Source organism: Nannospalax galili, unplaced genomic scaffold (genome assembly GCF_000622305.1).
Source record: "Nannospalax galili isolate Female #2095 unplaced genomic scaffold, S.galili_v1.0 scaffold879, whole genome shotgun sequence".
Classification (NCBI taxonomy): Eukaryota; Metazoa; Chordata; class Mammalia; order Rodentia; family Spalacidae; genus Nannospalax; species Nannospalax galili.
In genome coordinates this window covers 2,755,124-2,768,111 of record NW_008346261.1, presented here as the reverse complement: position 1 = coordinate 2,768,111, position 12,988 = coordinate 2,755,124, and the positions used below count along the sequence as shown (strand labels likewise).

At 38.5% G+C, this 12,988-nt stretch overlaps 1 protein-coding gene across 3 annotated transcripts in view; it reads right to left on the bottom strand.

Moving 5' to 3' along the window:
* Trim37 (tripartite motif containing 37) overlaps positions 1 to 12,988 on the bottom strand; it is a 166,084-nt gene that overhangs the window by 94,757 nt on the left and 58,339 nt on the right. For all 3 annotated transcript variants that reach the window (XM_008842677.3, XM_029568086.1, XM_017800500.1), the window contains exons 10-12: positions 11,456 to 11,506; positions 8,708 to 8,789; positions 4,900 to 4,976 (exon numbers count right to left, since the gene is read on the bottom strand). In XM_008842677.3, coding sequence (XP_008840899.1) covers positions 4,900 to 4,976; positions 8,708 to 8,789; positions 11,456 to 11,506 — 210 coding nt within the window. The remainder of the gene's footprint in view (positions 1 to 4,899; positions 4,977 to 8,707; positions 8,790 to 11,455; positions 11,507 to 12,988) is intronic.

The window sequence follows — 12,988 nt, the reverse complement described above, 5'->3', positions numbered from 1 at the left end:
GCCCTGAACATGATCTATCTTGGCAAAGGTGTGGTCTTAATGCTAATTAGTACCCTGCTCTTGATGGATTAATTCTCTATAAATGTCAGTTGGGTTGATGAATGCTTGTGTTAGTTACTTTTACAATCATTATGACCAAAATACTTGACAGGACTTAAAAGGAGTAAAATTAATTTTTATTTTTGATCTTTTTGAGACAGAGTCTCCCTGTATCCCCAGCTGGCCTGGAACTCACATGTAGACCATGCTGGCCTTGAACTCACAGAGATTCGCATGCCTCTGCCTCTGCTTCCCAAGTGCTGGGATTATAGGCATGAACCACCATGCACAGCTATGAGTAAAATTAATTTTGGTTCATGTTCAGTCCATGATCACTTGGCCCATGTGCTTGGGAAAAACATCATGACAGTAGGAATGTGTGCAGAGGCTGTTCTTCACTTCTTGGTAAAGATAAAGCAGACTTTTTCAACATACAGACCCTTTCAACATAATTAAACTCAGCTTTGGCTCTTATCTTACTTCTACCATGCATTACTTCTGCATAGAAACCAACATCCATCCATCCATCATCCATCCATCCATCCAACCATCCATCCATCCATCCATCATTTTTGTTAAAATCAATTTTCTTGAGGCTGGACAGATGGCTCATTAGTTAATTTTTAAAAATTTACTCAAATTTCCCTTTTTGGTATTCTTCCTTCTCATTTGAATTGAGGTATCCAATTGCATTGGTCCTTTCTAAAGGAAGTATGTGCTCTAACATTTCCTACAGTCTGGGTGTGAAAAAACAATGTCTGAAAACACATATATTTCACTTTACTCTTTTTTATTTACCACATGTATTTCCCTGGCTAGCTTTGAATTTGATCTTGCACTAGCGTTGAGTGTGCTGGGATAATAGGTGTAGACCACCACACCTAGCTCACTTTTGTTTTTTAAGTTATTTCCACTAGATAGAAAAATCTAAGCTTATAAACTCTTTTTTTTAAGATGGTACTTTATTAAACAACTTATATTGCTTGAAAAAAGAAATCTAATTTATTTGTAATCTCTTTCCTCCTGGGGGTTTCTTCTTGTTGTTTATCACTGGTTTTATACACTCTGACTATAGTGTTCCCTGGTGCTTTATGCGTCCGTGCATTTAAAGTTTTCACTGAATTTGGAAAGTTTGTCATTATTTCTTCAAGTATTTTTTCTACTCATCTCCCAATTCAAGGTCTCAAATTAAAGACCATCAAGGGAGGGTCTAAAATGCTGCCTAACATTGTTCTGCCATTCTGGAATTCTTTTGTATGCCATTTTTCTTTCCTAATTTTTAATCTATCATTAATCCCGCTTAGTGTATTTTCTAGATGAAATAGTTCAATCTGATTCTCAGAAATCTTCCATGTTTTAGCCCAGTGAGATGGCTCAGTGGGTAGAAGCACTCGTATGCAAGCTGATCACCCGAGTTGGATTCCCAGATTCCACAAGGTGTCAGGAAAAAACTAACTCCAGAGAGTTGTCTGCTGACCTATGTGCCATGACACAAATGTGCCTGTACTCACACATACGAAATAAATAAATAAAAAGTTATAAATCATATATTTTCACTTATGTTTTGGTGCAAATGAAACATACCTGTAACTGTCTTAGTGCTATTCTCACATAATTCGAACATCTATATTATTCATTATGAAGAGAAAGGGGAGCATCAGAGGAAACAAAATATGATCAAAATACATTATATATATATGTACTAAAATGCCATATTTATGAAAAACAAATATACGCTAACAAAAACACTAATAAAAACTGCAAAATGAATAGAAATTTTACAAAATAGCAGTAAATACAAAACCCACTGAGGCTTAGTTTTGGTACAATAACAAAGAAAATGATTATACCGGGCATGGTGGTGGGACACCTGCCTCAAAAAGATAGAGAGGGAGGGAGGGAGGGAGGAAGGAAGGAAGGAAAGAGGGAAGGAAAGAAGGAAGAAAGGAAGGAAGAAGGAAGGTAGGCAGGCAACCATTACATAAAGCCCCTTTAAAAATTATACCTCCTAGCCGGGCATGGTGGCGCACGCCTTTAATCCCAGCACTTGGGAGGCAGAGGCTGGCAGATCTCTGTGAGTTCAAGGCCAGCCTGGTCTACATAGCGAGTTCCAGGCCAGTTGGGGCTACAGGGAGACACTGTCTCAAAATAATAAATAAATAAATAAATAAATTAATTAATTAATTAAAAAAAATCACACCTCCTAAAGCATGGTGGTGCATGTCTTTAATTCCAAAACTTGAGGCTGAGGAAGGTGGAGACCAACCTGCTCTACAGAGTGAGCTCCCTGGGGCTATTAGGGAGACCTTGTCTCAAAAAGAAATTAAAATAAATACCTCCTTAACAAAATGTAGATTGGTAACTGGAGATACTTGCCACAGAAGTTTCTTTGTGAGGTGATGCTCTAAACTGAGTATCAATAATAGCTGTAGAACTCTATGATTCTATTTAAAAACCACTGAACTATATGTTTCTTTTTGGAGGGTGGGAGGTAGGGTGGAAGACAACTTTATTAGTATACAGAAGGAAAACCCCAGGACAGACAAGCTGTAAATCTCAGCAGCTGCCCTGAGGAAGAGAATGGAGAAAGAGAGGAAAAAAAAAATATTCATGCCATGCCATTTGAGTTTAAGCCAGCATGGAGATCAGCTACATGGTAACAGGCAGTAAGTAGTCAGATGGTGGAGAAGGAAGCTTCAGATAAGAGTAAGGAAGAAACACCAGGCATGGCACTTGAGAGGCAGAGGCAGATGTCCATGAGTTCAAGGCCAGCCTGGTCTACATAGTGAATCCAGGACAGCTGGGGCTAGCTACAGGGAGACCCTGACTCAAAAAGATGAAACCAAAAAAAAAAAAAAAAAAAAAGAAGAGTGATGAAGAAGTCAGAAGCAAGGGTAGTGGCACATGCCTTTATTCCCAGCATTCAAGAGGCAGAAGCAAGTGGATCTCTGTGAGTTTGAGACCAGCCTGGCCTACTTATAGAGTTCCAGGCCCAACAGGGCTGCACAGTGAGACCTCTTGTCTCAAAAGGATTTTTTGAGTAATTCAGAAAAGCAGACAGACTTCCTGAATTGTACATTTCTTTTTGAAATATTTTATTATTTTTATTTTATGTGTATGAGTGTTATGCCTGCATGTAGACAAGTGCACCCGTGTCGTGCAATGCCCACAGAGGACAGAAGAGGCTCTTGGATACCCTAGAATTGGAGTTATGGATAGTTGTTAAGTTCCATGTGGGTGCTGGGATTTGAACCCAGGTCTTCTGCAAAAACAATGTTCTTAACTACCAAGCCACCTCTCCAGCCCCCTGAATTGTACATTTCTAACAGGTGAATTTTATGGTACCTGAATTATACCTTATTTGTAAAAAACAAAACAAAACAAAAAACCAACTCAACTAAATATTCAATATTGCATATTGCCAAATTAAAAATATATTTCACCTTAAATATTACAGCAAAATTAAGTATATAAGTAGATACAAAATCGAGTTGCCTTAAGTTTATTTAAACTAAACAGTAAAGAGACTTCCAAAAATGCAAAGCAATACAAATTTTTACAATATTACTTTGAGAAGTTACTTTTCATAAAAATGTTCATTAAACCACAATTGGCTTATATTGACTTTTTAACTTAAAATTATTTATTAATTTTTATTTTATGTATGAGTAGTGTTTTGCCTGCATGTATGGAAGTGTCCATGGAGACTAGAAGATGGCAACAGATCCCCTGGAACTGGAATTACAGTTGTTAGCTATCATCTGTGTGCTAGGAACACAACCCAGGTCCCCTGCAAGAGCAGTCAACTGCTGAGCAGTTAACTGCTGAGTCATCTCTCCAGGCCCTGATTTTTTTTAGAAAACTTTTTATTACATTTATTTAAATATTTTTTGTATGTATATGTATGTATATGTACAGGCATGGGTGCATGATGGAGGTCAGAGGAAAACTCTCAGGAGTTGGTTCTCTCCTTTCACTATGTAGGTTCCACAAACTGAATTCAGGTCACAGGTTTGCAGTAAGTACCTCACTAGCTGAGCCATCTCACTGGCCCAGCTAATTGGGTTTTTGTTCTTTTTTTTTTTTTTTGGTCTTTTTAAGACAGGGTCTTCCTGTAGTCTCAGCTGGCCTTGAACTCAACAGAGATCTACCTGCCTCTGCTGGGATCAAGTGTGCACCACCATGTCCAGCCATTAATTGATATTTTTATAGTAAATAATAAATAAATAAACAAACAAACTTTTTAAAATGTTAATTTATAACATGGAGACAATGATACAGCCTGTATCTAGAAAGGAAATCTCCTTGGTTTCTCAATAAATTTTAATAATATAAAGGGTCCTAAGAGAAAACAGTGATGAGACTTGCCATTCTATGCCATCATAAAACCACCAGAGATGGTTTCACAGAAATAACAACATAAAAGGCGGGAACAGTAGCACACTTTTATTATTCAAGCACTCAGGAGGTGGAGGCAGGAAGATTACAAGTTCTAGACCAGCCTGTACTACACTGGGAGTTCAAGGCCAGTCTGCAATACATAGTGAGCCCATGTCAAAAAAAACAAGGGCTGGGAATTTAGCTCAGTGGTAGAACATCTACACAAGCCCATGTATTTGATCCCCAGAACTACCAGGGGGAAGAAGGGAGTTGGGTTGTGACACACACCTATAATCCCAGCACATGAGAGGCTAAGGCAGAGAACTATAAATTCAAAGCCAGCCTGGGGTAGAAAGAGAGAAACCCTGTTTCCAAAAAAAAAAACAGAAAAGCAATATGGCAATTTTAAAAAGTAATTAACAAAAACTGCTGGGGTGATGTATGTAAATGCATATTAAGGTTGTTAATTACACTGCTTACTTGGAAGTTTCAGGTAAGCCAGCTGATAGTTCCAGAAATACAGACAAATAATAACCACGGACAACTCCATTTCCATCCTAAAAGCAAAAATGAAAGATTATGCAAATACAAACCACAGATCAATTCCAATGTAAATCTTTAGACCATAATGAAGCCAAAAACAAAATATAGATTAAGATGTGATAAGTGGGTTAAAAAGTATATGAGTTTGCCAGGCGTGGTGGCGCATGCCTTTAATCCCAGCACTCGGGAGGCAGAGGCGGGCGGATCTCTGTGAGTTCAAGGCCAGCCTGGTCTACATGAGTTAAAAAAAAAAACACAGATTTAGGGGCTAAAGAGATGGCTCAGTGGTTAAGAGCACTGACTGGTCTTGCAGACGACCCAAGTTCAATTCCCAGTACCCACATGGCAGCTACAAACCGTCCTTAACTCCAGTTCCAGGGCCCTTTTCTGACCTCCGTGGCAATGCACGACACAGGCACACTCACATACATGCAGGCAACACACTCATACACATAAAAATAATAGTAAAAAAAAAAAAAAAAAAGATTTAAATTCATAATAATTTTAAGCTTTTTTACATTAAAATAGTGAAAATACCCAGATTTTCAAATTAAACTATCCACTATAAAAATAGTTGAGCTTTGTTTTGTGTTTTTGAGACAAGGTCTCCCTGTAGCCCCAGTTTGCCTGGAACTTAAAAGGTCCACCTGCCTCTGCCTCCCCAATGTGATAATTAAAGGCATGCACCCACCATGCCCGGCCTTAGTTAAGAATTTTAACATACATAGAATCTTTACATATCAGCCTTGAAGAAAAAAACTCAATGAAAAATTACACATTATTACTCATTTTCACTAGAAATGAGTGAAACTGTGTGCCAGGAATCAAAGGGCTTCATGTATACCAGGTACCAATGAGCTACACTCAAATAGGAATTTTTAAAATAAGGGGCTAACATTCAGAATAAAAGAGAACTCCTACAGCTCAACAAGACAAAGAGGAAAAACCTGACTGAAAATGGTAAAGATGTGAAGAAACATTTCTATGAAAGGGATATTCAAACAGTGAACAAACATATGAACAGATTTTCCATATCATGAATTATTAGAAAATGCTAATTTAAACCATAACGAATATGGCCTCACAACTATCTGGATAGTTACTATTATTGAAAATGCAAAAAAATAAGAGCTGGCAAGAACATGAAGAGAATGTAAGTTTCCTACGCTGTTGACAGTAACATAAAATTGCGCAGATGCTGTTTCCTCAAAAAATAAAAAGAGATTTACCATCTGATCCAGTAATTCCACTTCTGAGAACTATCTACAAGAACTGGAGGTCACTTTGTGAAGAGGTGTGTGCACTCCATGTTCACAGCAGCACTATTTATAATAGCCAGGAGGTGAGGGCAACACAATATTCACTGACAGATGAATGAAGAGGCAAAATGTAAAATATGCATATAATGGAATATTAGTCACCCTTACCAGTGAAGAAAAATTCTATATACTACAACAAAAAAATAGATGAACCTTGAGGATATTGTACTAAGTGCATGTCATATGCCAGCTGCAAAAGACACATCCTGCACGTCGCCACATATATGTTGTCAAATACAAGGAAGCAGAATGTGGAAAGAAAATGAAGAGTGATTAAGCGTGAGCATCTCAAGGATTATTCTGTGTTGTGTTTGAGACAGGATCTCATGAAGTACTGCAGGATAGCACGGAGCTCACTATAAAACTCAGGTCTGTCTCAAAAATCTCCCAGCCTCTGTTTTTTCTTTCTTTCTTTCTTTCTTTCTTTCTTTCTTTCTTTCTTTCTTTCTTTCTTTCTTTCTTTCTTTTTCTTTCTTTCTTTCTTTCATACAAGAACTGCAGCAAACAGGCCTACCTAGGAGTCCTTTATTTTATTTCTTTCCTTCTAAAAAATTTTAAATATCTCCCTCCCTCCCTTCCTTCCTTTTTTTTTTTTTCCCAGCTGGCCTGGAACTTCTTACAAACACCAGACCTGGCTTCAAACTCATGGGAGATCCAATTGTCTCTGCCTGCAAAGGGCTGAGCCTCAATTAAAGACATGTACCATTGCCTCTGCTTCTTGAGTGCTAGAATTACAGGGGTGAACTACCATGCCCATCTACAGTTTCAGCTTTACAAGATGAAAAAGTTCTGTATATGCACAGCAATGTGACTACATTACTGAAGTATATAAATACTTAGAAACTGTTCTGGTAAGTTTTATGGTTATGTTATACCTTACCATACCAACCACCACACCCAGCAAACTACTGACATTTAAAAAAAACATTTTGAGCCAGGTCTGGTGGTACATGCCTTTAATCCCAGCACTCGGGAGGCAGAGGCAGGCGGATCTCTGTGAGTTCAAGAAAGTCCTGGAGAAAAACATGAAGAACAAAATAAAAATTATAATTTATTTCAAAATAACCTAAAACACACTAAGAAAATGGTAGGATGTGTGAAAAAAATGGCACAAATCAAAATTAGAAAACTCAGAAATCACATGACAGAACAAAAGCAAGAATTGCAAAGTTTTTAAAATTTAAAGTAAGACGGGAATATGGTACACATCTTCAGTCCCAGCACTCAAAGGGCAGAGACCAGTGTGGCCTACAGAGTAAGTCCCAGGACAACTGGGGTATAGGGAGATCCTGTCTGTCTCTAAAAATAAGCCAGGTGTGGTGGCTCAAGCCTTTTAATCCCAGCACTCGGGAGGCAGAGGTGGGCAGATCTCTGTGAGAATGAGGCCAGCCTGGTCTATATAGTAAGTTCCAAACCAGCTGGGCTACAGGGAGACCCTGTCTCAAACACTAAGACAATCTCTCTCTCTCTCTCTCTCTCTCTCTCTCTCCCTCTCTCTCTCTCTCACACACACACACACACACACACACACACACAAAGAAGACATTAATAAAAGACTAATTCTTGTCATAGGAATGCAACCTGAATCTAAGTGTCACAGCTTATACCTGCAATCACAGAGCTCAAAAGGCTGAGGCAAAAGGATCCTGAATAAAAGGTTAACCTAGGCTATATAGTGGGGTTTAGGCCAGCCTGAGCTTCAGAGTAAGACCCTGTCTCTAAAAGAAAAACAAAACAGAGCCGGGCATGGTGGCGCACACCTGTAGTCCCAAAACTTGGGAGGCAGAAGGAGACCCTGCTTCAAAAAGACAGAAAAAAAAAAGAAAAACAAAACAAAAAGGACTAATTATGCCTCTATATTCAACTGCCAATTCAAGAAAATACAAATCAAGAGCAGCAAGCTAACTTGTACAATGAGTATTCAATCAGCATATTTATAATTTTTTTAATGCCTATGACTTTCTCTTGAGGTGTCAGAGACTGAACCCAGGGCTTTGTACCCACCAGGTAAGTACTCTACTGCCGAACAAGCTAACCCTTTAAACAATCTTTGTTTTTCCTTTAAACGGTCATTAAAGAATTTTTTAAACTTCTGAAAGTAATATCTTTACAAACCAGAAATAAAATTTAGTGTATTAGAGTTTATAGGCCCATATTTAACTCTTTTTTTTCACATATTTAATAATATACAAAAATTATTAAGTTCTGCTGGGTGTGGTGGCGTACGCCTTTAATCCCAGCACTTGGGAGGCAGAGGCAGGCGGATCTCTGTGAGTTCAAGTCCAGCCTGGTCTACATAGTGAGTTCCAGGACAGCTGGGGCTACAGGGAGACCCTGTCTCAAAAAGACCAAAAAAAAAAAGTTCCTTACTCCTTACAATGAAGAAAAGACATTGAGTTCAAAATTTAGAAACATAAAAAACTTACTGGATAAACTTTTAACCTCCAACAAAGTCCTGAAACTTGAAGAGGCAGGCTATAAACAGGATCTGCTCTCTGGCGCAAAGTGCTAAAGAAAAAGAAAAGCAACCAAATCTAAGATCAAGACTATTATGAAATGACAACAAGCAAAATCAACTATACCCTTTAAGTTAATATTTAAAACACTGAACAACAGGTGACTGAACACGTCAAGGTGTTCTGAATAAGTTTAGATATATTTACATTCTGAAATAATACTAAAATATTCATCAATCTTTTAAGTTTTGAACAAAAAACTCCAAAATTGTGATACTTAAGGGGAAAACAAAGAATCTCAAATTTAATTCTGCTTCATGAAGCATTCTTTAATCATTTGTAAAACAAAAACACTGGGGATGGGGGCAGGGGGGAACTTATTGGTTAGAGCTTGTGTTTATAGCATGTGCGTAGACCTAACTTAACTCCAGCACCAAAAAAAAAAAAAAAAGAATTGAACAAAAGCACCCATACTGCTGGCTACTTTCTCGTTTCTGTACACCATTTTTTTAATGGAAAAATAAGAAAACATATTAACCTTTAACATTTGTTGGGAAAAAAACTCAAGACTTTTGGCTACAACATTATTCCATAATAAAATATAAAATGCGGGCTGGAGAGATGGCTCAGCAATTAAGAGCACTGCCTGTTCTTGTAGAGGACCTGGGTTCTATGCCCGGCACCCACATGCTAGCTAACAACTGTCCATAAATCCAGTTCTAGGGGATTCAATACCCTCTTCTGACCTCCACCAGCATTACACAACACAGGTGCACTTACATATATTTAAGTAATACACTCGAACATATAAAACAAAAATAGTATTTTTTGAAAAAAGAAAGTATAAAATGGGTCTGGAGAGAGGGCTCAGCAATTAAGAACACTTGCTGCTCTTGAAGAGAACTGGTTTCTGGTTCTAACACCCACATAGCAGATCACAACCACCCCAATTCCAGTTCCAGGGGTTCTGTTGTCCTCTTCTGGCCTTTGTGGGGACTGCACACACATGGGTACATACATACACGCAGGCAAAACACATACACATAAATCCTTTTTTTTTTTTCCCTTTTGGTCTTTTTGAGACAGGGTCTCCCTGTAGCCCCAACTGGCCTGGAACTCACTCTGTAGACCAGGCTGGCCTTGAACTCACAAAGATCTGCCTGCCTCTGCCTCCCAAGTGCTAGGATTAAAGGCATGTGCCACTACACCTGGCCACACAAATCTTTTTAAAGAGAAAAGGCAAAATGGGCTGAGGAGCCAGCTCAGGCTTGCACTCGTAAACCCAGTGCTGAGAAGGGGGAATAAATGTGGATCTCTTGGGCTTGATGGTCAGTCAGCCTAATCTACTTGCCTAATCTATTTTTGAAGTTGCAGGCCAGTAAAAGATGCTACCTGCACTCCCCGCCCCCCCCCACACACAAGTGGGCAGCACCTAGGAAGAGCACCCAAGCCTGTCCCCTGGTCTCCACACATGGTCCCACACAAGTATATACTGAACACACACAACACATACACCAAATTGAATGTGGAAAATAAATTCAAGTATGGCTTTTTACTCATTAACATCTACTCCCATTTCCCAAAGACCTTGTATTTTTAGTTCCAATATTCCTACAGCTAAGGCCAGTCTCTCAGGGCCTTTGTTTTTTAAGATTCTAATCCTAGAGAGAAACATCAAAGTCTTAACAAAATTAGCATGTCACTTTAAAAGCCTACACATTTCTTACAATGGCCTCTTGTCCACAATTCCTGAGATGAACAAACCCTAATACAGTTCTTCCCACAATTTTTATTTCTTAGGATAGCAAAGTGAAAAGCTCACTGGACCTAATTCTTCTTCCCCAAGTATACAAAAGTTAAGTGTATCCTTAAGTGTATCCTGTTCTTTAAAATGTTTCCTTTCTAAGCTCAGGCCAACAGGGGCTACAGAGAGATGCTGTTTCAAAAAAAAAAAAAAAAAACCCCCCCCCCCCAAATAAAATGTTTCCTTTCCTCAGGCTAAAGATACAACCATTCCTGAAGATACAAATTAAGCACTCCTAATCCATAAATCCTATATCCTAAATGTTCTAAAATCTGAAACTTCTGAGTGCCAACAAGCCACCAAGTGGAAAAGTTTATGCCCACAACACAGTCAAACTACAAAATCACCAAAAAGATTGTGCAAATGTACTTTCAGGTTATGTGCTATAATGAATACATAAAACAGAAATAAATGTTTTGTTTATATACTTTATTTATTTTTATTTTATGTGTATGAGTGTATTGCCTCCATGTATGTGAGTGTACTCGTGTCGCGCAACGCTGCAGAGGTCAGAAGAGGGCTTCAGATTCCCCCGGAACTGGAGTTAAGGAGAGTTTGTGGCTGCCATGTGGATGCTGGGAATCAAACTTGGGTCCTCTGCAAGAGCACTCAGTGCTCTTAACTGCTGAGCCACCTCTCCAGCCCCCAAAATAAATGTTTTTAATTTGGATCTCACATAACCGGGATATTATATGTGTGTATATGTTCAAAAATCTGAAAATTCAAAATACTTCTGGCCCCAAACATTTGAGCTAAAGGGTAAAACTCAGCAGGTACACTCTACATCAGCTCTGTTCTATCAGGAAATGTGAGTAAAATTCATTACATGTCTTTCCTACCAAAGAATGAGACTTTCCTGGCAAGCGAGTGAGCAAGGTAGCGAGTAAGAGAGAGAGGAAAAAAAACAAACTTACCTGAAATTCTCTAAAACAAAAGTAGCTGAATCATATGATGGCACCAATTCACTAAAAGGAAAGAAAAGGAAAAAAAAAAAATCAATTACTTGCCTTAAATAATTTAAAATTTTCTTTTACTTAAAAAACAAATTTCCAGCTGGGTGTGGTGGCGCACGCCTTTAATCCCAGCACTCTGGAGGCAGAGGCAGGTGGATCTCTGTGAGTTCCAGGCCAGCCTGGTCTCCATAGCGAATCCAGGCCAGCTGGGGCTACAGGGAGACCCTGTCTCAAAAAGATCCAAAACAAAACAAAACAAAAAACAAGTTTCCACAGTACTATCTTGAAAACTTTGCTGAAGTAGTTCCTATAAAGTATTTCCAAATTCTTATTAAGTGTAACATTAAATAAAACCATCACAAGTATACAATTAAATTGGATATACAACAAATACTTACTTTGAGGCTATTTACTAGCAAATACCCATATACACTTTGGTTATTTTTGTTTTGTTTGTTTTGGGGAATTACCAGGGATTGAACCCAAGGGCTTCAGGAATGGTAGGCAAGCACTCTGTCACTGAGCTAGTCTGAGTCCTCTATCTACTTTCATAGGATTAAGGACATATAATCTTTCACATTAACATTTTCTTGGCAAGGCAAGATTCTGTCAAGTAACCTAAGTTCCATTATCATCTTCTCCAAAGAGAACTACACTATAACCACAGGATGGGCTAAAGTGTTGGGAGCTATTAATATAAGCACAGCCATTATGTACATTGAGCTGTGGCAGGCTTGCTTATTTACTTTATGACCTTTCACCTTGACTCAAGAGTTTGTGTTTTACACACAAGCACTGAATTGTTCAAAACATGTCAAGTCAGGAGGAATGTGCTGATAATTTAGGGAAGATGGTTAACTGGTGGAATTCACAACAAGTATTTGACTGTTCCTTGACCCTCAGATAAAGGTGGGAAAAGACAGCTGTTGAAGCTAATTGAGCTAAGCAAACTGTGGTTATCTGATGTTCTGCTGTATAAGAAGGCTGAGCTAAAATAAACTGGGGCTGCGGTCTCTACAGACAGTCCTCCCAAGGATCTTTTCTCTGTCTCTTGTTTTTCTTTCAATCCTCACTCCCCCTTTCAGGTGCTGTTCATCTAAGGCCGGCTGGCACCAGCACTAAAGGCTAATAAAATTTCCTGCCAACCTTAGTTCATGTGGATAGTTTGTGGCACTGTCATTAAGCATAATTTAACATAAAGTCACACTAAACACAAGGTTGCAGTATTTTGTTATAAATTTGGTATATAACCTGAACAAAATAACAGACTGGAAACCATTTCACCATACCTTCCAAAATATATATACATATATACATGTATATATTTTACTATCCCTAGAGAAATTTATCTAAATAGGCTTGCATGGTGGTGCATGCATGCAATCCCAGCTCACAGTATGAAGAGGCAGGAGGATCAGGAGTTCAAGTTTAGCCTCAGCTATTATTAACAGCAAGTTTGAGGCTAGCCTAGATTACATGAGATTCCTGTCTCAA